General features: G+C 40.5%; 1 protein-coding gene across 1 annotated transcript in view; it reads left to right on the top strand.

Annotated features, from left to right (window-relative positions):
• CHAT (choline O-acetyltransferase) overlaps positions 1–26,157 on the top strand; it is a 38,546-nt gene extending 12,389 nt beyond the window's left edge. The window contains exons 5-15 of the mRNA XM_059851228.1: positions 805–858; positions 2,397–2,577; positions 3,586–3,763; positions 8,161–8,330; positions 10,608–10,708; positions 10,905–11,033; positions 12,295–12,417; positions 13,862–14,003; positions 17,232–17,294; positions 20,282–20,419; positions 22,057–26,157. Of these exons, the coding sequence (XP_059707211.1) occupies positions 805–858; positions 2,397–2,577; positions 3,586–3,763; positions 8,161–8,330; positions 10,608–10,708; positions 10,905–11,033; positions 12,295–12,417; positions 13,862–14,003; positions 17,232–17,294; positions 20,282–20,419; positions 22,057–22,326 (1,549 nt within the window). The 3' untranslated portion in view covers positions 22,327–26,157. The remainder of the gene's footprint in view (positions 1–804; positions 859–2,396; positions 2,578–3,585; positions 3,764–8,160; positions 8,331–10,607; positions 10,709–10,904; positions 11,034–12,294; positions 12,418–13,861; positions 14,004–17,231; positions 17,295–20,281; positions 20,420–22,056) is intronic.
• The last annotated feature ends 878 nt before the right edge of the window (positions 26,158–27,035 follow it).

Here is a 27,035-nt window from a genome sequence, read left to right as displayed (position 1 = left end):
ACACCCTTAAAACAGGATTCCATTCTTCAGCCATTGCCAAAACATTCTTCCTTGTAAAACAGTAAAAATCTACCTTCATATAGTGCAATTTTCCTCTTTGCTTTTAGCACTCTCTAGCTGCTCATTACTGAAATAATTAACTGCATGTGAATTTATGCTATTATAAAACAGCCAGAACCTTGAAACAAATATGCATTATTTTAACATTTTGCATAGACAGCTAATGTATCTTTTTACTTTACTTTAAACTTAACTATAAATGCTTCCATTCATTATTGACTCAATTTATTGTGCGCACAGCTTTCAAAAAACCCACACTTTGCATTTTCTAATGCACATGCTTTAACAAGGAAATATTTTTCTCAGAGCCTCCCATTCTGACACAGTGCAAATGGACAATGTCAGGGAAAAATACACCTGTCCACAGCTCTGCAAAAAGGATATCTGCTTAGGACAGGAAGTACTCTAATACTGGACAGGTTATGAGTATTGATATTGAAACCCATGTGAGGATTCTATTAAATATTCCGTCTCTGCTCCCATTCTCTAAATAAGCACTTTCAGGCTTCCTCCTGTGGTAGTCTGTTTAACCATTTGAAGGGACTGTCTCTAGGATTTCATATTTCTCTTGACATGAATTAATTTAGGTTTTGGGTGGGGGCAGGGATCTCTTCTTGCCAAGCCAGAAGACTTTCTCTCCTTATGCCGTGTCATCAATCATTCAGGCTTTCCTCTGTCTCCCAGAAACAGCCCAGTGTTGCCAAATGACAAAAGGCTGATGTCACTTCTCTCTGCTACTTGCAGGTTTGCTGCCAATCTCATTTCAGGAGTGCAAGACTACAAAGCTTTACTGGACACGTAAGTGGCTTGGAAGGAGAGCTTGAGTATCCACAGGGCTTCTGATTCAAGGCAGCTCTCAGTACAAAGCTGGGCTATTGCACCTCTCCACCATGGGGAAGGGCTGGGGCTCCAGCATGCTTCAGGGCAAGTGCTTCAGCAATTTTTATGCCCTTTCTGCTGTATTCCTGCAGTGTAACAGATTGAAGAAAGATCCTTTTTGATGGCTGGCAGTCATCACTCTGGCAGGCACAGTGCAGCCCAAAAGGGCACAGACAATTTGCGTGAGTTACTGAGAACACAAGAGGAAGCTTGTGCTCCCCACACCCAAAGGGCAGCAGCACTGTGGTTACACAGCCTGCACACCTTTCCTGGCACTCTCCACTTACAACAACACAGTCCCACCTCCCTCGCACCCAGAGAAACAACACGTTCTAGCAGGGGAGGGGAGTCTCACCACAGAAAGGCTGGCTCAGTAGCTAATAAAAATAAGCTACTTATGCTCTTGTTACTTTCTGAGTAAAACCACAGAGGAAATACCTGATTCTTCAAATCATGTATGTATTATACACCTGTACAAGGAAATAAGTGATACCGAGAATTTGAGAGTTGGGAACTGAAACTAATATCCCTGGTTTAGTACTACAATGGTTCTAAAGGCATGGTTAACCAAGATAAATTATTACCCTTCATAAGCATAAAATATTACCCCTCATAAGCTGCATGAGAGTAAACCTCCTTGCCTGCTTTTTTATCCCTGCCCCTGTCTGACAAGTTGGAAGCTTAGTCCTCTTGCAGAAGGAAAATCTCTGCACTGTAAGATTTTCTTCCTCCCGTGATCTCTGCAGCCTCTCTCCTGACCAGCAGAACCATTATTTCCTGCTGCAGTGTCAGTGGGGTATTTTACAATCCATAATCATATTTGTGACTGTGATAATTTTTTTTTTCCCCTGGCCACTAAAGAAGCTTTTAAAGAGATGCTGGTTTTACCTACCTTCCAAACAAAAAAATAATAGGTTTTCAGCACATATCACTCCACGGGTCCAAGTGCAAATTAGCACAAAAGTGAGGACCTGCAGAAAACAGAAATTCCCGCTGTATTGTCCAAGTCATTCCTGTTTGTCAAGCAAGGCCCTCTCACACACACTCTAACCAGTGAGCACAGGACATGACTGCTGTGATTTGCTGGGAATTTCATCAGTACCTTTCTTTGAGGTACTGGTCTTTGCCAGCCATTCTGCTGACTTCTGTCCTGCCAGGTTTCCAGGGTCCCAGCTAGTCAGGCTTCCCACGCACATTGCAAAGCTGCTTGTGACCTGCCATTTCTATTTCCACTGGATGATAATGCAATTGCTTAATGAATATGCATGAAGCTGCCAGGAATGATGTATTTAACTTTGGTATGGGAATTCATCTATTTCTCTTATACTGTAATCTCATTTTATTATTCAATTTGTGTTATACCTGATCTAATTGTAACAGAACAAAGGACAGATAAGATTTTTTTCCTTTCTCTCTCCCCTCTTTTCCTCTGGCTTTGTTTTTCTCTTTCTCTGCAGCCATGCTTTACCTACTGACTTTTCTCGTGGACAGCTGTCTGGCCACCCTCTCTGCATGAAGCAATACTATGGACTCTTTTCTTCCTATCGTCTTCCAGGACTTACCAAAGATACCCTTGTGGCCCAGAAAAGCAATGTAATGCCAGAACCAGAGCACATCATTGTTGCTTGCAACAATCAGGTAAATTTGTTTTGTTTTTTCATACCTTTCTATATTTCTTAATTTGCTTAAATTCACTCCAGAAGAGCCTAATCTAATCTCTGTTCAGAAATGCAATTAGTGTGCTATGTATGAGCTCACTTCTTACCAAGCATTTGCAGCTGATATTTCTAAAGATGCTTCTGCAGCATTTTTGTCCTTGGCCCACATTATGTTCCAATACAGTGATGCAGAAAGGAGGAATGTGGCAGAATTTATTTACTCTCTCTTTCAAACAGAAATGTTTAATAAACAGGGAGGAAACCACAGAGGAAAAAAGAATCCTATTATAGTGCATTTGCTGGAAATGCTCTTCTCATGGACAGTCAAGCATTGGCACAGTCAAGTTCATGGCAACTATACCACCATCACACCTATGCGTGGCATAGACACCATGTCGGGGCCCTAAGCTATGCTTGAAGAAGTCAGCACAGGTGCAGGCAGAAATACTGAAGTGTTAGAGTGAATCTGCCCCAACCAGTAATTACCAGAGAGCAGCAGACTCTGTTCCCTGGGCACAGTACTTATAGCACAGCTTGACTATTTGCAGTACTGGAGCCATGCCTGTAGGTGCTCTTGGAATGAGGAAGTAGCTTCCAGTGAAGTGCTTTCTGCTTTTCCAGGAAGCACAGGAAATTTTCTAGATTCTCTAGGTTATGTTTAAACAAATAATACCATGAAAATTACTTACATACTGTCTGATTTTATCTCTCCAAGGCTTTTAAAGCTTATTCAACACTGTGTATTTTATTTGAGTCTAACACACAATATAAGTCCCCTATGGCAACTGGCCTTACATTGGTGTTAAAACACAGGAGAGGTGAGCCCTGGGCCATTCATTCCCCAGAGGTTTTCTGGTGCATTGCATGCAGGCCTGGCTCTCCAGGCAGGACTTCAGCATCTCAACACCTACCCAGGTGACAGTAAAATGTTGGACCACAAAGGGTCCAACCACCTCTGACTGATCTGACTTCTGTAATTTTTTTGCAGTTTTTTGTTTTGGATGTTGTCATTAATTTCCGTCGTCTCAGTGAGGGAGATCTTTTCACTCAGTTACAAAAGATAGCAAAAATGGCAGAGAATGAAGAGGAAATGCTGCCTCCAATTGGCCTGCTGACAACAGACGGAAGAACAGAGTGGGCAGAGGCCAGGATGACCCTTATGAAAGGTTAGCTGCAGCAACCCCAGCTTTCTCTTCATCATCTTCCTCCTCACCATCACTGCCTTTCTTTGCTGAGAGCAAACATCACAGCAAACACAGGACTGAATGTGCAACCCCACTGCTGAATTTTTCCAGCAGTAGGAAACTCCTATAAGATGCGTGTTGCCAGGGGAGCAGCAGAAATAGCTTGACCCTTTGGCTGTGTATGTTTAAGTGTTATGCCATGTAATAACTCTCACTCCATTCTTTGTTTTTCATTGCATAAATTACATTACGTCAGATTTTGTGATTTGTCTCTTTCTTTATATCCATTTTGTACCAATAGGAGTGATGTATCCTTTTAGCTTTTGGCAGCTATTTGATATTATTGATCTTATCCAACAAAAGCATCTGCAAGTTAAACACCTATTCAATCTAGTTGTGTACTCTCTCCAATCAATGGAGAAGGTACCAGGGCTGATTCAACCAACTCTTAACTATCTAGGAAAGATGGCACCAGTTATTATCTGGAGACTGCTCTCACTCTCTTTTCCAACAGGCAGCATTTAGCTGTCTCAGATTCTGGACTTGAATGTCAAACTTGGAAACAGATGAAAACAAAGGGTGGGGTTAGTGACCTCTATCACATCACAGCACACCTTATGTATTTTACCCTGAGGCTAAGTGATAAAAATGCCCTCTTTTTGCCATTTTACATGCAATAAGTACTTACTTTTTCATCCAGAAGCAAACGTTAACTCATCTCTTTATATCCAGTTCAGCAATGCCACAGAAAATATTGCTGTTTTACTAATGCCCTGGAATATACAAGAGTTGCCAATAATCTCAAAATAAATTTATCATTATCTAAGGAATATTCCCCTTTTCTTATTCAAGTTTATCTGTGATTATAAAGCTTAGTACAGATACACACACAGAGAGTCCTGGCCATTATTTCTGCAATATTATATAGCATTAGTCTCATCTTTAAGCTTTCCCTTCTTCTTCCCAACATTTCTTTTTAAAGGAGGAGACAAAAAAATAACTTACTTTAATGAAAATTGAGGCGAACACCTAATCATTTATTTTCATGCCATACTAAGTATAGCAGCCAATGCCTTGAAACTTCCAGCAAAAATATCTTTGTTAACCTATATCATCCAAAAGAAAAACAAAAAGAAAAATCAATAAAAACTAGCAAAACCTTCTCCAGTGTTTTTAAATTGCCTGGCATTTACCAAAATATTAGTTTTAATCAGAAGACAAACAACTCAGTTATGCAGCTGAAAAAAACCAGATTCTGCACTAGCAACCCTCATAGCACCATGATGTGAACCTTCTCTAATCTAAGCAGGAATCCCTTCCCAGACCATTCATGTTAGCACAACCCTTCTGTATAGGTGAATGCATTGCTGTTACACATGGATATGTGATCATTAACAGCCCTTTCCTTTCTTATCTGTGGTGGTGAAATGTTCCTGCAACAATAAATAAGAGAACCTGGGAAGCAGTGTGGGTGAAAGGATCACTCCACAGCTGGTCTGTGCTGGGCAGGGCAAGAGAGAATGCTTTGGGACAGAAAATGTGTGCAGTGCCTTGCAGAGGCTATGAAGGAGTAATATATCCATGGGCCTGCACAGACCTGCAAGTAGACCACAGGTCTTCTGTGTGAGAAAATGTCCAAGATATTGTAATAAACCCAGCCATCACTGATTTATAAACACACTCAGCATTGTAACTGCCTTCAGGCTGAGGAACTAGCTTGCTCTTCCTAAGTACAGGAAGTGAATTCTGTATGAAGTGACTGGCTACAGTCCCATGCATACTACATCTGAATTTGATTCAAAACTGCTTTCTCATATTTTTCTTTCTAAGACTAAATTTTTAAAAACCCAACTAGCTAACAGTTGGCTGGCTAATTCAATGCAACTATGCATTAGAAAGGAAGAAATGTCTTGCAGGCTTTAGGCTTGGTCATACTCTCTTTTGTTTTAGCTCTTCCTGCAGACATTTTCAGTCCCAAGTCATGGTTCACGAGTTCTCATGCAATTTATTGCCTGCTTCACATGGTAATTTTTCAGTGTTTCATCAGCCCTCTGGATATGTCTGTTTCCTTCTGTAAAGGCATCTTTCCCCTGCTTCTCTGTTTCTGGCATAGCTTAATTTTATTCTCTCTAATACCTAGACTCCAGATATCCTGAAGCCATATGTCAGACTAAGGGCTTCATATCTGTCAAAGATGTGTGGTAGCAGCCACAATGAAATATATATATACCTATCAAACAGCGGAAAGCAGAATGCTGAGCAAGCTGTGAGCAGTTTGTAAATCACTATCCGGGCTGTTTTTCCTCAAAGATGCCTGTCTGCAAGCACCAGAAGCTGATGTACACCGGGCAAGTTTCATTCACAAGGATCTTTTCAACCTTTGTACTGATGCACCCAGATCAATGAAAAAAATACCACAATTACAGTCAGCCCTGCAAGTGTGAGACACTAGAAAAGCTTTACAGCCAAGTGGACAGGGATGTGTCTTCTCTCTTATAAAGCTTCTGAATGCTTTTGAAGACACTCCCAAGAGACACTGGTGTTCACGTTTTGCTGGGCAGCAACCTCTCTGCACTCCCCATCAAACACAATCTCTTGGCTCAAGCCTTTTAGGAGCTGGCAGGTGCTCCAGCTGCTTTCCCTAGGACTCTTCTGTTGGCAAGGGGACACAACACACTCTGCACTCCCCCAGGTCCCCAGGAAGCCTGCAAGAAGTCAGACTGACCATCTCTGTCCCTTGGGCCCCAGCTGCTAATGCTGCCTTGCAGGAGCCACCAAACAGCAATAGGCAGTACCTTACCATAACCTGCACAAGGCCACAGCTCCCCCTCTTCCTTCTCAGTCACTGCTATCACTTGCTTCTCCTTCATTTGACACATTTTTAATTTCTTGCATATTTGGTTTCTTTTTCAGCATCTGAAGAATGAACCTGGATGGTAACAAATGTCTGGGTTTTTTCTAGCTCTTGACTAACCTATGTTACTCCTTCTGGAAAGTTGCATTATTTCTTACTATGAAAAATGCTGCTCTTTCAGACAATCAAGCCACTTTACATACTTGCAAACCTTGAAAACATGCACATATTGAAATGGCCCCATATTTCAAATGCAAATCATAATTGTTTAATTTTAAATATTTTTCCATTCTTTCAGCTAAAATAGTTTTCTGAATTGAACATGTATTTGTTGAACTTAGCCTAGACTTGAAAGAAGTTTTAATCAATCTGAATTGATATCTTTTGTTGAGAACAACCTGAAACAAGTTTACATTTACAGTAAAATCTAGCAAAACCAGAGGATGAAAGCTGATCTGTTAAGAGCAAAAGGAATTTTATGTTGATGCTTGAAAGCCCTTTTTCCTTTGATCTTGTTAACAACCATATAACAGCAATTAATTATTTTTTATGTTTTTAAATGAAACAAGTTCTTGTTATAGGTTGCACACTTCTATCTTTTCAATGAGGAACTGTAAGAAGTGGTCACAATTAGATATTTCCTATGCTTCAAACTGGTCCTCAGAAGCAAACAAAGCCTGAGGCTTTGTAATATTTCTGAGTTAGACAAAGAAACTGAGAAACACATAAATATACCATAAACAAGGAGGAAAGCCCTGAGGACAAGGTAAAAATACCCCCAGTAGTCCAACCGTATAAGAGTGTCAGGATCAGTAAAAGAAACAGAAAGAGTTCCAGAAAAGCCCATTTTATTCAGCAGTACAGTAGTGACAGGAGAGCACTGTAACATGGCAACCCATGGTTTTGGCAAAACCATATTCAAAACCTAAACCTCAAAACCTCATCCACAGATGTTTCCTCAAGTGATGTAGGCAATATAAGCTAATGATCAGAGACAGGACAGACAAGAGGGTTTTAATACAATAAGACAAAACCAATGTAGACCCTGCTGTTCCTTTTTCTAAAAAGGGTTTTCATGGAGAACAACACAAAAACACTCTAAGCTCTGCTGTTCCAGAGCAGAATATTGCAGCAATAGCGTGAGCTCTGAAATTTTCTATTTTTCACCTGTCCTCTGTAACTGTTATTTATAAAATAAGTAAGCAATGCTGGCTTTAAGAGTAAAATAGATCTATTCTGTAATATAATTACTTCAAGGAAATGAAAGGCAGAAAAAGAAAGTGGTTATTATTGAATCATGTGAGAGATACACAGAGTTACAAAAGTTAACACAGGAATTAATGCCTTGGTATAATGGTCCCTCACACTGAGATGATCTGCTGCTGAGAGAAGGTCTGCAGACACCAGCTCATTGCAGAGTCAGGGTCAGGGTCAGATCTTCAGTGCTCTCCAAGGCAGAGCATTCCCCAGACAGTGTTGTACTCAGAGGTAAGAGGATGTGAACATTTCACTCTTCTATCCCCAGACTCCACCAACCGCGACTCTCTAGACATGATTGAACGGTGCATATGCCTGGTGTGCCTGGACAGCCCCAGTGGGGTGGAACTCAACAACACAAACATGGCATTGCAGATGCTGCATGGAGGGGGCTACCATAAAAACGGGGCCAATCGTTGGTATGACAAACCTATGCAGGTAAAAACCTTACAGCACTGTGACATTACTTGCACATTGCCTGATGGTGGGGACCCCTTAGGTAGGAGAAAGAGGGGAATGTCGTGCCAGCATCTGCCTGGGCAAGTTTGGTGTGAGCAAGGCTGTCCCCTGCAAAGCAGGGGAAGCAGGGACACTTCCACCTTTTCCAAAGCTGCCCTTTGCCCTTGAGATAACACAGATACTCAGATGTATGAGTAGGTAGACATTGGATATAAAAAGACAATGCATTTTTCTACACTGATTCAAATGGAATGAAAATGCTGGCCTAGTATCCCAGAATGAAAAAAAAAAAGCACAATATTTTTCTTTGTTTCCCCTTCTTACGCATTTTCCTGACATCCTAGAAATGCTACTGCTCATAATTTGGCATGTGTTTAAATCCTCACTTAACAGACTGTTTACTCATTGAATGGCATCCTTGTTGAGACCTTCTTTAAGTATTGCCTTCTCCAGAATTTTTACCCATCAGATTTTGATCATCATATTTTAAAGCATTGCACTGTTATTTCCACACTTTGCAATAGACCCAGATTGAAGTGATGTATTAATCTCCAACTGTCAACAATGTTGACACCTTATGAAAAATTGAAAAAACCCTGACTGATACATTGCTTGCATAATGCTTTTTGCTCTTGCCATATCTAAGAACAGCAACATGAAAAGAGAAACTTGTAAAATAATTGCCACAACTGATAGATGGGACTTTGAAGAAGGGATGTGAGAAGTCAAGGCAATAAGAAGTCAAAGGTGCTTTATTGTTATCACGGATCAGTTTATATATTTTTGTGGCCCCAAGAAGTTACAGCCCCAAGCAGTTACATCCTTAAGCAAGAATTTCCCACTGGTTACACAATCAGCCTGTATGTGTTACTTGGCAGCCTTACAAAACCACATCGTTTCAGAAAACTTCATAGCTGTATATGCTGTACTTCTCTAGTTCTTCTTTTCATATCTATGGTTGCTTATCCCACAATCTGTACCTGACCAAGGCCAGAATATCTCGATCCATAAGCTCAGCTGTGCTCTCTGTTCTGTCTCCCATCTATTCTCCCACTTGCACCAACTTACCCAAGAGCAAACACATTTCAGTAATCATTCCTGATTAACGTCACTGCAAATGACATTATTAGCAGACTCTTTTGAAGAACAAATCACTTGTGTTTAGAACAGTTAGAAGCCTGTTATTTGCAGGGTCAAGTGTTGAGATGTTTCAAGCAGATGAGAATAAACAACATTTTCTTTTTGTCTACTATCATAAGGCAGCAGAAAGCAAATAAAATTGCGTAGAGTGTGAGAGAGCTTAATCTGTCCAGATGTATTCAGGCCAAAGTAGTTCAAAGGTGAAGAGAAATTCTTAGGGAAATAAGATCCTATTTCTTTTTATGCAAACACAGATCATGTAGGAAGCCATTCTCTCTATATTCTTCCTCACCTCTGTAGTAAGGGTTCAGAAAATGTCCAGGTGAGTTTTTTGCATCATGCCCACTCTCTGAAAACCTCATGGAAAGCAGGGAGGCAGGATGTGAGTCAAATGTGCGAGAGAGAGCTAAGTGAGGCAAGTCCAGCCAAATGCACTTCAAAACAAGTGTGAGGAAAAGCCCAGGAAAAGAACAGGAAAGCTGCAGTATTGGCCTAGACATCTGCTTTTGTATGAGATGCAGAAGTTACAAATTGCATGAGCGTATCACAGAACTGGAGTGCAGCAGGTTGTGACCAGCAGGGCCATGTGTACACAAAGAAATTAAGAATGAAGATAAATAAGAGGGAAATGAAATGAAGAAAGCATCTAAAAATAAAATATTCAAAATAAGCTATGAGAAAGCTATCAAATAAGGATGAGCTTTGTAATAAAATGGGATCCTAAGGATTTCCCAGATACAGATGTTTTATTGTCCTCAAAAGCAGAAGGAGAACCCTGGCCTGTCTTTTCATTGGTGGGTTTTGTGTACCATAAAGCAGATGCTAAATCAAAGTTTCAGATTCCATTGGGAATTGCTAATATTTACATTCTCACAGGATTCAGTCCCAAACAGTAGCATGAAAGGAATTCAGTGCAGCACCTTTCACAGGACAAGCAAGTCTCCTGCAGTAAATCTAAGTCACCCACTGATCTGTAGGGCGAGGAAGTTCCTGATATGAGCAATAAGAAAACCACAGGGGAACAATAACACCTTTGTCAGGTTTCCATCATGGATAACTTACCCAGAACACAATTTATTCCCTGTATATGTTGCACCTATTCTTCTCCTTGTTTAGTTTGTGGTAGGAAGAGATGGACTCTGCGGGACCGTGTGCGAACACTCCCCCTTCGATGGCATCGTCATGGTGCAGTGCGCTGAATACCTGCTCAGGCACATGTGAGTTCCCTTCGGTACATTTTACGCCCATTCCAGCCCCTGGGAAGCCTCTGCCAGTGGCAAATTTCCCCTGGTGCACAGGGGCACTAAGACACAGAAAACAGTTGAAAAGCAGTAATTCAGCTGCTAAAAGAGCGGTGTTTAATAAATGGATTATTCCTATGACTTTAATGACTGCTGTCTCACATACCAACAGGAAAGAAAGTTCCAAGAAATTAGTCCGAGCTGATTCAGTGAGCGAACTTCCTGCTCCACGGAGACTAAGATGGAAGTGTTCCCCTGACATTCAGACACATTTGGCATCAGCAGCAGAAAAACTCCAAAGGTAGAACAGATGCCTCATCTTTCTCAGTCACAACTGCAAGCTGGGAACTACACAGCACATTGCATGGGCTCCCTCCTTGGGGGCGTCCTGCCTTCCTGCTCCTCCTCTTCTTACCAAACTGCACATACCTAGCATCTCTGGGCAGGATAGGACTCTCATGGGCTGGAGCTATTTGTCTGTATTCAGGAATTGCATTACCATTGTTTTCCTTCCATGTAAATATTAGGAACTCTAAAAACCAGTGGGAAAACAGCTTGCCCATATTTGCACAGGATGCAAACAATGCAAGTCCTGGTCCTCTGTTTTTGTGTCTTATGGGTTTGAGCTGACTCAATCTGAAGCCAAGGCAATAGGGGTACATATAGAGGACAGTAGAATACAACTGGTTTGAATGAACAATTTGAATTTAGGAACATAATTTGTTTACATTCATATTGCTTCTACAAAGTCTAGTTTTTCTGACTCTGTTTCCAGGCTGTCAAAGATTTGCATGATCTTTGGGGGTGGGAGCAGCAATGAGGATTTTTTCTTAACATTCAAGCCTGTGATCTCTTTGTAGAGAATTAACACACGGTCTGCATGATCAGTTGTAAGCATGTCCAGTGTGGTTGCATTAGATAAGACCTCAAAGTGGCTATAAAGATACATATGAGTGAGAACATTCAGAATGCAGAATAACTCCTTTGTGTTTTTAAATAACAGTAGTAGTCCTCTAAATTGAATCTTGCACGGAGCTTAGGGCCTTCATCGGGTCCTAAATGCACCCAATTCTCACACCAGTAAATCCGTCAGAAATTTGTGAAGAACAAAGGAGATCCTTGCTTAGGCTTCAGGGAAGGAAACACTAAGGTTGCTGGATTTTTGGGGGGGTTTTTTGTTGGGTTGGTTTTTTGTTTACTTGTTTTTAAAAAGATGTCCTACTTAAATGGAGACTTGAGTGCTACAGTTATGGCTGCAGGTAACAAGCCTGGTGTAAAACCTGTATGAATAAAAGTTACTGACTAGGAGCAGGTTACCAAAGGCCAGGATGGTCTGCAGAGCAGGAGAGCAGGAGACCACTCACTTCTAAGAGGGCACTGGCAGGAAAAGATCTCTGGGTTTTATTTGCTAACAGAAATGAGACAGATATGGTTTAAAGGTGAGCAAGGTAGAGTAGGTTAATGGTTGGACTTGATGATCTAAGAGTTCTTTTCCAACTTTAACAATTCTATGAGATTTTTACATCCACCCCAGCAGTAACTGCCTTTTGCTTGTTTTCCAGGGCAGTGGAAAATCTGGATTTTATAGCCTACAAGTTTGAGCACTATGGAAAGGAATTCATTAAGAAACAGAAGATTAGCCCAGATGCCTACATTCAAGTAGCACTTCAGCTGGCATTCTACAGGTAAGGTTAGTTTAATTCATAGGAACAAGATACACAAGGTGGTGGGGTTTTATATAGAGGGTCCATTTTTTCCTCAGCATTCAAGCAAATGCCTCCTGCATGAAAATGAGTGATCTTTCCTAATGACTGTAGGGCAGACAAGATAGAAACTGATACCTGGTTCGGGGAGAGTACTCCTTTTCTTCATTCCCTTTCCCTCTTCTTGCTCTGCCTTCCCATCCCTGTGTCCCACACATGCCATTCCCAGCCAGTACCCTCCCAACAGCTATCCCTGTTCTTGGCACTGAGAAGGTGAGGGAATATGGCAGAGATTTCTGGAGCAGCAGCAGCTGGGGAGCCCAGGTCCCTGGGGCAGAAACACCACTGCATTGCCTTGTGGGTAGCTTGGGAGGAACCATGGCAGTAACCAGACATGCATCTCTGGCACAGGCTGTAAAGCATCCACTGCAACACAGCACATCAGACTGGAGTTCCTACACAGAACAGTAACTACTGCTGTTCCCTTCTTCACGAGCATCCCAAGATTTTATAAGATCTCCTAATTTCCATGGTCTTACCAAAGGTAAAAGCTCCTTTGTACATTGCCAGAACTCTAAGGTAGAGACAGGTTGCATGGTCTCCTGCAGAACAGCCTATTACACAAATAATTATCACGTCAAATTAAATTCCAGAGTGGTTTTTACCTGGTCAAGACCAGAAATGCTTAACACATTTCATGTACTCCTTTAACATCTGTTGAACATCCATTTTGCATATTCCATTAATAAAACTTCAACAATGACCTAGCCCAAGATTTTCATCTGGATCCCAGCCATGATATAAATCCCACATTTGCCATAAAAAACCTTAGGATCAGTTGTGTTCTGAGACCACCTTCTTCACTGAAAGACACAGTCTGTCTCCTGAAGCAAGGAGTAGTGTCTGTATACCTGGACCCAAATTAAATAACAATCTTCATAATCTGTTCTAATTGCTCTGAGGGTTTTCATTCCAGCTCACAAAAAACATGCTATTCCCCTTTTGGTTTTCTTCTTTTCATTCACACACTTGGTGCATTTTCTCTTGTTTTAAATAAAACATATTTCAAGACCATAAGTAAATGATTAATTACACAATTATTTTATGATGCAGTACAAATAAAACATTCCTTGAGATCTCTCAGTAAATTTTTGGTTTACTAGCCTTGTTTTTACACAACAAGTCATTTTTTACTGGCAATGCATAACTAAAACATATACAGCTGTATGCAGCTCTTCATATTAGAGATGAGTGAGCATCCATCTTTTTAAAGTTTCTTACAGAATTCTATCAACATTAAGATGAATACTGTGCAAGAAATAAAAGTGTGGCTGTAACAATAAAATGTACCAAGCCTATACTTCTCCTAGTCTTTATGACTCTTTGAAAATAATCATTCTTTGTTTTTATCCCTTCACTCTCTCAGGTGCCACAGGAGGCTTGTCCCAACCTATGAAAGCGCTTCCCTGCGCCGCTTTGACGAGGGCCGGGTTGAGAATATCAGGTCTGCTACCTCCGAAGCATTTGCTTTTGTCAAAGCAATGGCAGGTGACAAGGCAGCTGTGTCGGTAAGTTGGGCTGCCTCCCTCTGTCCTCTGCCAAAACACTAAGGAATTAATGCACTCATGGTCCCCAGTCTCTCACTTTTTAACCCTTAGCTGAGAACATAAAGGCGTAGGGCAGGGTAGCAAGCATTACAGGATTTTGCTTTTTGTACAGAACAACCATTAAGCTAAATATAAATAATCCCTTTTTTTTATTTAAGCATCCAAAAATTCAGAGGTACCTAAATATGACATTATAAGAAACATAATATCTGATTTTAGACTTAGTACTGTCTTATGAATGTCCTATCATAAGATCCAAATTCAGTTCCCTGGAGAGATCTAGGCTGAACATGCAAAGTTCAGGATCATTAAACTGCCACACCAGGGGAATTGCCTGGCAGGTCTCCTGCAGTGGTTAGTTCTGCTGCAGCCTGCAATATGTGATGTAATTCCCATGCTTTCATTTCTGGATATGTGGATATGTTCTGGATGATCATTTTGTTTTAAAGGGATGTTTCTAACAAATAGACTAAGTCTTATGAGATGCTTAAGAGAGCTGAACCTTAATGATGAAAAGCTTTATCAAACTAATCAAACAACTCTCCAAACTGTCCTGATATCATACTGCAAAAACAAAAATTTAAATTGCCTTTCTTTGGGCCACCACCATCTGTTTGCCAGAAGCATGAGCACTGTACAGAGTAGATGGGCATGCTAAGAGGTGCAGCTGGGATTGAGTTGCACAAACAGCCCTGTGTACTGTCCTGCCCACCATCCCTGGAGAGCCTCCCTCAATGTCTCTGCGCCACTTCCACCCACTGCACTGTGCTGCTGTACAGGGAATTTCCAGGTGGCTGTTTAGATGCAAAATGCTGCCTCAATACAGTTTATTTTTCACAGTAAGCCCATTCCAGTGGCAACAGCCCACATGCCTGTTCTTTAGAATTTAGCATAACATTGCTAGAAGCATTGCTGGGCTATAGATTAGGTGTAAATTAATGAAAAATTATAAAGCAAGATCTAATGTCCCAGAGGATTATGAATATTTGCCCAGATAAGTCCTCTCTTCATCCACACTTTCTTCAATTTCCTTAAGGTTATTATGCCCAGAACTTAGTTCCTGATGGACAAAGCTCAAGTAAGTCCCATGGTAAAATAACTCAAAAAACCTGAAGTAACTCCCTCTCTTGGGTGGGTAATTCACTGCAGACTATGACCATACTATTGCATAGTAGCCTCTACCCAAACCCACGGCTCTGACCACCTACACAACTTTAACCTCCTACAATGCTAAAAATTATTATCCCAACTGCAACACTCCTCCCCCAACCTTCCTCTCTCCACTCAGACATCTATGTACTAACATTACACTATACAGCAGGCAAGAAGAGGCTGTTTCTATTTGCTATCAGTGTCCTGTCTGACAAGATGGTTCTCAATCACATTTCATCAGAAGTTCCTGTTTTCTGTGCACTTTCCTCTCCCCACCTGGGCACTCAGCATAGTCCCAGCCCATGCTGTGGCACACTGACTGTGCTCCTGGCAGGAGCCAGCATGCTCCTACCATGTTATTTCAATAGATCTTTCTAGCTCCTTGGGACTATCTCTTCTTTCCTGCCTTCTTCCAACACTTACTGACTCCTGCCACTCTCCCAGAGCTTCAGCATTTTTCACCTTTTTACCCACCCAAATCTGAGATCATGCTCCCCTAAACTGTCCTGTTTTACATAAGCAAGCTGAAGAATGGCTTGTGTGTCTAGATGAAGCTCAGTCTCAGCCCCCATATCTTTCTACTGCATGCCTAGGCCATACAGAATAGGGGCAATAATGGTTTCATTTCCCCTGGAAAACCTTTAATCATAATGCAAACCAAGCCAGTGATAGTTTTCCTGGCCTCTTCTCCACCGAGAGATATAAAGCACACTTATATTCGTCTGGGATTGTTCTTTCCAACAGACATTAATAAATCTTTGTTTTGATGGGAACATCTTCATCTTTCCACGCAAAACTACATATATATTAGTATCACAGAAACATTAGAAAATTAAGTTAATACAACCCTATTCCAAGGAGATTTCTTTAGACCTATACACTGCTCTGAATGTGAGGGGTTACTTCTTTTTTCTGGACAAAGAGATGCACAACCTGGTGTAAGTAGCCTTGAACTTCCCAAAATATTGTTTGTTAATAGCTGTTAATTCAAATCCAATTAAAAACCATTTTTCTTCTGATACAAACAAAAAGTATCCTCAAACGCTAGCTTGAACTGTCACCAAAGATTGATTGAGTCAGATTGATTCTTCAGCAGGAGAAATATTTCATGCATTTGACACTTGCTGTAAAAGCAGCAGCTACTGACACTAGGGATTGCTTGAATAGCTGTAAATTAATCAGATTTAAAGACTGCATTTGGTAATTTAATCTGTACAAGGGAACTAAGGCCTAGCTCTAGCCTCGTAAAAAAAATATCAGACTTTGTATTTTGAAGGTCCCTGATGGTGACCTTGACTTGCTACAAAAATGAGTTCTTTGTTCAAAAGATCATTCATCGTCCATAGGAGCTGAAGGTCCCCTGTTTATCTGGAGACCCACTCATTTCTGGCTGTTTCAGGGTCTCCCAAAGTTGCAGTGTTGGACTTGATGTACAGCAAGGTAACGCTTCTTAAGATCATTCCCTTAATATAAAAGGCTGCCATTTGACAGGAGTTCAAATTTACTAGCTTGTTATCTGAAATGTGACACATCTGCAGATGCAGCCTTGGAAAGTTCTAGATGCCCTTTCACACATGGGAGTAATTTTTGACTGGCTAGTAAAATATCAGTAATAGCTTTCATTAATATCACTGTCAATGTCTAGATAAACCATTCTGGAGAAGGTATACTGCCTGTGTGTTTTGAAAATACTGAATTACACTAGAGAATTATTTTCCATACTTCAAACATTGTGATTCTATTGGTAATAATCTACACCCCCAAAATCCATGGAAGGAGTACACAAAAGGAGCTGCAAACCTTTTCTTGACTTCAAACAACCCACCACCATAAAACCAGTTCTCCCCTTGCATAATCAGGTGCTGGTGCTGATCAGGACATTGATCTCAGTGGCTTTTCATTTATCAGAGTACTTACACCTGAGCCAAGAGCAAAGGGCATTTGGGGTGCTTGCTATTTGGCTCTTGGTTAGTTGATGAAGATGCTATTTCTTTGAAAGTTGATTCAATAATACATATATTCTGATTACCCCAACAGGATTCTGAGAAGATGCAGAAATTTAAGGATGCAATTGCAGCTCAGACAAATTACTCTGTTCTGGTGAGTAAAACACTGCCTGTCTAAATAAGAGCTAGTCAGCTTTTTCAAGAAAAGTATGAAGACAGTCATTAGCTATTTAAATATTAGAAAAATTCAGGCATCTCCAAGCAGGAAAGCATCTGCTATGTCACACATAAGAACATTTCTAATGGCCCAAATAGCCATATTCAACTAACCTCAACTTAAAAAAACCTAAGCCTAATACTAACCATCTATGCATTTTCTTATATTTCTCTTCACTAGATGATAGAGGTCCCTATCTGGAACCTGATCCTCAGATGGACTGGTATTCTGGAACATGTATTCGTGTACTCTAAACTGCCATTTCTAATAAAGATCATTAACAATGAGGGAGTGATTATAGTAAGTTTTCTTTTAAAGACCTGAATGCAGTGTCTAATAAAAAGGAGAGATGCCCTCCAGTGAAGAAATCAGTTTAACACCAAATACAACTCATTTTCTGTTGATTAAAAATGAGACAGTTCAATCTGGGTAATGCTTTACGTCCCACTGTGCCAAGACAAAGCACAGACTTATTCTATAAACAACTTAGTCATACCACTAATGATATTAATAAATATTAATAACCAGCTATGATAAGTGAATTTGTTGCCCATGGTTTTGACTCAGACCATTGCATATAAACCCATATTTTTGATTACTCTTCAAATATTCATAATATTCAATAAATCATTCACCTTCAGAGGTGGTTTTAAAGGGATATTCTGAGCACCGAAGCAACAAAGTGTTGTTTTCAGGCAGGACTGTGAAACAAAAGAAGCAGGGAAGAAAAACAGTTCTGTGTTTCAAGCCTTGTGCTGAGAACCCACATCTTAGAAGCTGAGACTTCACATGTTCTGTAAAGCAAAGCCAAGTCTTACTTCAGAGCAGCTGCCTCCCCTGAACCATCTTAGGGTAACCTCATAATGAGCACAATACACTGAAGGTCTACTGGGTCACAACCAATGGAATTTTTGTGCAACTGTTCTCAAAAAAAAAAATCAAAACAAAAAAACAAAACCAAAAAACACCCCAAAAACAAAAAAGAGAGGAAAAAAAGAAAAATACGCATTAATTCTCCCCTCCACATTATTTTAAAGCCAGAAATTGTTACAAAATTCAGCCTCCAGTGTAGCTTATGGGAAAATATTAAAACTTCCATTGGAAAAATAATTTATCTTTACATTTAAAAAGCTCTCCAGGTATTTCTACTTAGCAAGGTCCCCCACCTTTCTCAGAATAGCAGAATGTAATCTTTGGGGCTTTAAACTCTGAGTAAGACTTAGATGGTCTGACTAAATTGTGCATAACCAACTGAAATGTAATAGCACCTAAGAAAACAACAACAAAAAAAATCTACTTAATAAAACAAAAAGCAATTTAATGATTTTATTTCCCCTTGTTACGGCTTACTAGTAGCATTGCTATCTTAAAAGTGGAGCTCTAAAATTCAATTTAGCCCAGTTTTTTCCTATGCGTTGACTCACAGTTTATTTCGTTAGCCTGTCTCAGCCTCTCTTCAGACATGACATTGATCTATGTTGCAAAAATGTCATTGCTAACAGCCTTATAAATCTTGTGTGATAGCAAAATATTTCCTTTGATTATCAAGTCAGTTTCCCTGTATGGGAAAAAGAACATAAGCATAGCACTGATGTATGCTACCTTTTTGCAAGCATCCTTCCTCTGTCTGGGCTGATGAACAAATAGCTCCTTTACCAATGGGTGCTTAGATCTTAATAAGCTAAACCAGGCTATGCACTCCCAACCCCCTGTTTCAGGCACTTAGCAGAGGTTAAAATTATTCTTCTCATAAGAGAAGAATAAACTTGGTCTTTTATTTTTTTAATCCTTAAGAGGAAAACCAAGCTCATGCTCTTTTTTAAATCCTGCCTTCTCTCAGGCTGTTTGTTCCCCTTGTTAGAGGGCTCCTGTGCCACAGGGATGTCAGCTCTGCTCTCAGGGCAGTACAATGTCCCTAGTTCAGCATTCCCTTCCTACATGACTTCAGCCTGGGCCACAGCAGAGCTACAGCTCAGTCCACAAAATCAGTGCTTTCACCAGGAAGAACAAACCTGGACTGAAGGATTTTGAGCACACTTATTTATCTGAGGCAATTTCTGCCTGGTTGGACCAAATTTTGGGTTGGTTTCCTAAAGAAACAGAGCTCTGTAACTATCCTGTCTGCCAAGCCCCCAGTGCTGAATTTTTATCCCATTAGCCATCTTCAATCTTCAAACATTTACTGTAGGGCAAAGCTCTTAAAGCTAATAAATGCCTTAAGTCTAGAGCATTTAGTAGCCGGACAGAGCAGAGACCTGCATAGGCAGCTGATGGCAGGGACTCCGCTGCAGGCTCAGCAGCGGCTCCTGTGAGCTGCCACCACTGCTTCTAACAGTCCCAAACTCCAGTTTTCCCAAGCAGTGGGGTTTGCTCATAGATCTGTGATAGGTCACTGGCAGATCTATCTGTTATTATTTTCAGCCTGTTGCAGACACCTACCAGATCTTTGGATCTATATTCTATGGAATGACATATGCTTTAACTGCCAGAGGGAGGTGCAGGCATCAAGGTGATGGAAGACTTGTTCCAATTTGGAGGTGTTTTGGAGTCCTTCACCTTGAAACATAAACCAAATGATGCACAGAAAATTCCAAAGCATGCTTAGAAATTTCTGCTGTCCCATATGCTCCCCTCAGCATCTTTAGAAGCCCAGCCCATGATATTCAGCTCTGAGAGACAATGAGCACACAGATAACATCAGTGCACAATACACATCAAGACGGTCTCCTTCCTAATGTGTAAATCTTCAGAGAACCATATGAAATTCTAGTTACTGATCTTCAGCAAAGTACATACTCAGAGTAATATCTGAACATTACAGGTTTTACATCACTCAAACCAAGTTCATCAGCTCTGACCAGAGCACTGGGCAGTAACAGTTCAAATGCCTCCAAACTCAGTCAAATGCTGTTGTCTTATCACAGGCTGTTACTGGAATGGCAATAGACAATCACCTGCTAGGGCTCAGAGAGGTGGCACGGGAACACTTCAAGGAGCTGCCAGAGATATTTACAGATGAGACTTATCTGACAAGCAATCGGTTCATCCTCTCAACCAGCCAGGTGAGTGTCTCCTGTTCACTGGTCTTGCCAAGCAAAGCATAGCTCATTTGTGTTCTGCCAGACCTTGTTGCTCACAATGAAAACAATGTAAAAAAGGCAAGCAAACAAAAGCAGTATCATCAAGAAGTCTGCAAATTGCTCCACATTTTCAATCCTGTTTTGGATCATCAGCACAGTAAATACTGACTGCAGTTATCACTTCAAAGGCAATGTTCCAAAGGCCTTTGCAGAAATTTCGGAAATGCACACAAACAAACTAGTAAAATTCACATGCGGGCTCGGTTTCCAAACTACATATACTCCCATTCCCCTTCTTTTCCTCCTTGCCTTGAGATGACAGCTCTAGTGAGCAGTCTTTACTCCAGTGACAGTATAGCCACAAGCCAGAACGGCTGCCACTTTGAGAAACAGAAAGCCAAGAGCCACAAGGAAATTTTACTCTTAAAAGTTGCTATGTTTAAGATCTTTGAGAGCCTTCTGCTGTTTGCTGTAGGACAGCAACCCATGCAGACATGCAACTAAAGACTTACATTTACAGATTTTTAGTTATTTGCACATACAAAGGTACTACTGTAAGAGTCAATACTTCCTACATTTAATGTTCTGAACAAGGAAGCATCTTTATGTCATACAGGCCAAAAATTAAATGTTTCATTGCATGTAGTAGCAGTCCTAATGAAAAAAAAATCTCTATAGGAATTCATTAACTGAAACACTAACCCAACTGCAACTGATTGGGACTATGCAACAAAAGAAACTTACAATATCATACTACAGCATAAAACCTTAATAAGTAATTTGATCTTGTCATAATGTTTGTAGGCTTTCAGACATGAGTGAATGTAACCAACATGCTACTACATAAATTCTTCAAGAAACTATCCATGAGCAAAGAGTGCTTCTGAATGGCTTTAATGGCCTTCGGCTGTTGCACAGCAAATTCATCTGACAATTCTATGGCTCTATTAGCAGGACTAATGGCCTGTTCTACACCATTAAAAAGGCAAATGTTGTTTGAGAAGGCCCATGAACACAAAGTCTGAAACATATAGATTTCTAACACCTTTTATTTTCTGCAGAACAAAGTGTTTCACTGCCATGTTATGCCATGGTTAAACTGGGGTGAAATAGAATCCTAGTTGCATTAAAGTATTTTTATAAGCGTCAAAATTATAAACTATTATTAGAAATGGACAATGCTAAATTCTTTAATTTAGTGCAGTCTTAACGTTACAAATTTAACAAAAGCTTAAGAAATTAAAAACCTTAAAGAAGTCTTACATATTCATTTTGTGTGCAAGGATTACATAAAATTCCTATCAATAACAAATCTTCTAGCTTTCAAATATCTATATAAATTGAGCAAAGAAAGGCATTATAGCCACCCCAAATTACACTAGTTTTTAAACCATAGCAAACAAACAGAGCAATGAGATTCTATATTGAGATCAGCTTTTGCTTTCCAAGGTAAATCATCTCCAGGTCTGGACTTCTGAAGACAGTGATCCTCCCTAAGGCTGGATTCACCACATTACCAGCATTTGTAGCATTTTTTTCTCTTTTTCTTATTCCTAATCAGCTGATTTTAGGTGCCCTGCTTAATCAGAGATCACTCTTTTCCTTCTCCCTGCAACCAGGTTCCTACTACTATGGAATTGTTCTGCTGCTATGGGCCTGTGGTACCCAATGGATATGGGGCATGTTATAACCCTCAGCCAGAGCATTTATTATTCTGCATCTCAAGCTTTAAGGAATGTAAGGAAACCTCCTCAGGCATGTTTGCAAAAGCTGTAGAAGAAAGTCTCCTAGCAATGAGAGATCTGTGCAACAAATGCAGTTCTACTACGGCAAAGCCACCTGCTAAACAAGATGCAGCCACCCAGCTGCAGAGTGACCACCAGCGCTAAAAGGCTGTGGGAATTATTCTCCTGAATCCACTCTAGGAAGAAACACAACGTAGCTGTTCAAAGGCAAGATAATACTGGTAATATAATAGTGTAGAACCAAAGTGTCATTTGTTTCTCATTGTTGCCAACATTTACTACTCTGTGTACTAAATCTGCCATTTCTTGCTTACGAGTCAGAAAAGAGATTTGGTCTCACTGAATGAAATGAAGGAAGAAGTCATAAAAGTATGTGTTGTACTACCATTTCTAACCATAATTAACTTGTGCCATTTTATCACCTAAAAAATTGAGTCAGTTATATGCATATGACATAAATTAAACGCTAAGGAACACCAATTAATTCATATCCCCTGCAAGCAGTTCTAAAATATTCACATCTATTACTACAAGATTTGCATGTAAAGAAAAAAAGAATTTTCCCCTATTGGGAATTTTGAGAGTAAAACTGTAAATAATAGGCTCATGCCATTATATCCTGAACTTTTGCATGAAGAGTATTTAATACCACCAATCTATTTACTGTATAAGAAAAACGGATTATTTTTTAAAGAGTGGCTCCTGGACATTTCCACAGAGTTTAGGAACATAACACAAGCGTTTGCATGTTTCCCCCAATTCCAAAATGCTGCAGAAATAATTTAGCTTTTATTCTGGTTTGCACTGGTCTCAAGCACATGTTCTGAAAGCAGCATATTGGAGACATGATCCATCACAGAGAACTGGGAGAAATTTGTCCCTAATGAATTGACTTAATTATTTCTATCAGTGAGCAAAATCCAGCCTGACAGAGTGGCAAAGCACAAAACATAAGTACTATTCAATCCTACTTAAGACCTTTTCTGTTTGCATCGGAATTAATTTAGTCACTATGACTGGCTGGAGAGTGAATGCAACCACACAAAATCAAAGAGCAATAATTAGAATGAAGAAGTAAACTTGCAATATAAGGAAGTCTTCAGCTTAGATTTATACATACCAGTACTGGTACTCATATTAGCTTTGCATCATCCCACTTGGAGGGATTTATATTTTTAAATAGCAGATGTAGGGTATCATATTCTGCAATATACAGTAAATTCAACCAGAAAAGTGGTAATATATAGTGTCTGATAATTCCCATTTTATGTGAATGTTATCCTGAGGTTTTTCTAATTATCTTTTTTATTCCCTATAAATCCTTCCAAGGACTGATATTTCCATTTACTTTCTCATGAGGTCAAATATGCTGCCTTACTTAGAGGTGGTCAGTATCATTGTTAGAACACAACTTACTCACTCACTGAAGATACTCAATTCCAAACTCCAGTGCAGGTCCTGTGCTGCACAAGCTGGAACACATTCTGAGGCCTGGCCAGGGATTCCTTCCTTGCCTGTGAAGAGTGATGTTCTCTCTTCCTTTGTAGACCAAACAATCACATGTTTAAGCACTCTGAAGCCTAAAAGCAGAATGGATTTATTGCAATAACCTAGAAATGCAGATATGTTTCTATTTAAGAACTCTAGATACAACTTCAGGAGATGCTACATGTCCATGATTATTTTACTGCCTCTTTGGAGGGGCATACATGCAATTAAGCAGTCTGCTGGATAAAGGATATCCCCAACCCCATATGTGAAAGCACAGTGGGCCTGATAATCAATTAGAGGAAGTAGCTATGTTGAAGTAAATCAACTATGATGATTTGCATATATTAAGAGCTAGGCTAATTTTTTTTAAGTTACTATATTTTACTGAAAAATATGTACATTTTATTACTCTGTGAGCTGTGGTTCAAATCAAAGATGAAACCTGGTTTTAGATTACATAAATAATATTATAGCATAAAAGCTTCCCCAAAGTTATCATAGAATGGTTTAGGTTGTAAGGGATCTTAAAGATCAACTTGTTCCCACTTCCCTGCCGTGGGCAGGGACACCTTCCACTAGACCAAGTTGCTCCAAGCCCCATCCAACCCAGCCTTGGAAACTTCCAGGGATGGGGCATCCACAGCTTCTCTGGGCAACCTGCTCCAGTGCCTCACTGCTCTCACAGTAAAGAGCTTCTTCCTAACATCTAATCTAATTTAAAAGTTAAGATGTAAAAATGCATAAACAAAACCCAAGAAAAGGTGCTGAGACCCAAGGTTTGCTTAAAGAATACATGGTTCAAAATAAAGCTTTAAATTGTTCCTATACTATAATTATGAAAATTTCTTCAGAACATTCCCAGTAATTTTTCTTTGTATCATTTCACCACAAAAGCATTCTGCATATCTAACATAAATGTAGCACTACATATTTTTTGTAGAATTATATGTTTAAAATTGTAGTAATATTTTAAGTGTATAAAAATACTGTGAATGGTTATTTGATAATTTATTAATTTTCTTCTAACTTAATATATACTTCTATTTTGTAATCCTAGCTACATAAGTACAGATAGTTATTTGCAAATATTACCTGTTACTCATTTTATTTTTTCGTCTGGAATCTTAACAATAGCTCAGACACTGTGCTCAACATAGCCATTGAGAACTCAGGAAGCATCTACACCCATAGCTGATACTTTATACCAATTTATCATTAAGAGCCCCTTAGTTGTCTACAGCTGCTGTAACAGGTGTTTTGCATTCTCCAGCTCTGGAAACTACTGGTGGTGGAAAATACTGACATCGTATTTTTGCTTGAGGACCAGTGATCATACTTCCTATTTATTTAGCTAACCATTCTGTACTTGTATCTTACTGATCTGGTTTTAGTGTTCAGCTTGAATATCTGAAAGGAGCAGCTTTGATGACCTCAGTCCCTGCAGAGAAGTCTTTTGTGTACATGGTCTACCTTTGCCACTGCCTGTGCTAAAAGCACTATCTGCAAGGTACCTGACACAGTGCAGGAAGCTCCAGGCTCAGTTCAGGTCTGTTTAATTGGAGGGTTCTTGCTAAATTACAGATGGGTAAAAATTCACAGGCACTACAAACTCCTCTGACAGCAGGAGCTTCCAAGGGACTGTACTGCTTCTCAGTTAAGACAACTCCCTACACCTGTGTGGTGTGATCCCATGCTATCTATCAAGGATTTCAGGAAATGAGTTTTCTTAAGTTCTTATTTAAAATTATTTGTTTTATGCAGATGAAGCTCTTTTATGAAGTTTAAAAATACACACCGTTATGCACTTATGGAAACCAAACAAAAGCTTTTAAAACGTTTCTAACCAGAATACTGTGGAATAGATTGTTCAGTATAAAAAGAGAGAAAATTTTGCTTGACAAACTGGGTGTAATTACATTAATGTAACAAGTGTCTTTGATTTAATGAGCCCTCTTGGTGGGACCCGGGGCACACAACCCCCTGCAAGAGAACTTTCAGAAGGTAATTTTTTCGCTCTCCCCGTAGGTGTACACCAATGTACACGCAGTGCTGGGGTGCAGAAATTAAAAAGTGAATTTTTAAATGAATTTCTGTGTTCACAGCGATCAAAAATAAAACACGTTCGATTTCAAAACAGGGGTGTTTCAAGGATGTAAGAGGCCGACCTCGCTCTTTTGACAGGAGTGCTGCCAGAGCCCCTGTGCCACGGGTAATTTGTCAGGACACAGCTGTGACAACACAGCGCGAGTTGCAGAAGACAGAGAAATATTTTAGTGATACTTTTATTTTTATAGAAAAGTATATATTTATGACAAATGTAAATGTGTATTTATAGCACATGTTCTTCCTGTTATGTTTTGTCTCTACTGAAATATATTTATCTGTCTATATCGATATGTACGCCCTGAAGTGTACGCTGGTAACGCGCATTCAGCTCGTTCACAGACGGAGCTCAGCACCGCAAATAAAAGCTATCAGAGGAAAGACCTTGTTGCCTTTTTGTGCCTTCAGCCCCGGCCCCTCGAAGCCTCAGAGGTCGCCCCGCATCCCACCCTGCGAGCCCCGCGGGGAGGGAGCCGTAGCCGGGACTGCTTCGCCCGTGGCTGCCGGCAGCTGCCGGGGCTCCCCGCGGCGCCCGGCGGGACAGCGGCGGACTCCGCCCGGTCCTGCCCTGCCCAGGGAGGAGGCGCGGGCTCCTGACGTGCGATCCTGCCGTATCACGAAGGAAGGAACTCACAAGGATCTCTGGCTCCTGGCCCTGCACAGGACACCCCCAGCCGTCCCAGCATGTGCCCGAGAGCGTTGTCCAAACGCTTCTTCAGCTCTGTCAGGCCGCTGCCATGACCACTGCTCTGGGGAGACTGTTCCAGTGCCCAACCACCCTCTGGATGAAGAACCTTTTCCAGATACCCAGTCTCGACCTCCCCTGAGGCAGCTTCAGGCCGTTCCCTCGGGTCCCTGCTCAGATTCCCTGTGGCCGCGCCGTACCGGAGGCTCTCGGTGTTCCAAAGCTGGCAGGCTGCGAAGGGGGCTCCAGCAGCTGTACCACGTGTGAGGCAGAGGAAAGGGCTGTTCCTCAAACACGCCTCAAAAAGTACAAACACCTCCATCCTTTGTGTTTGCTAGAATAAGCTTGCATTACAGTGTGCATATATTTTCCAGTTACACAAACCTCATTAAAAACACAAACTGAAATAAACACATAAACCAATGATGGAAACATTTAAACCCAAATGTAGTTGTAAAGTGAAGTACCTGGGAGTAGTTACATTCGCTGCTCACAGCTCAGCGATTATTTCCAGCAACCAGCACAAGGCAGGCAGCAGGTACCCCCAGGCTCGGGTGCCACGTTTCGGAGCAGA

This window comes from Haemorhous mexicanus, chromosome 7 (genome assembly GCF_027477595.1).
Source record: "Haemorhous mexicanus isolate bHaeMex1 chromosome 7, bHaeMex1.pri, whole genome shotgun sequence".
NCBI classification, from domain to species: Eukaryota; Metazoa; Chordata; class Aves; order Passeriformes; family Fringillidae; genus Haemorhous; species Haemorhous mexicanus.
This window is presented reverse-complemented; position numbering and strand designations above follow the sequence as displayed.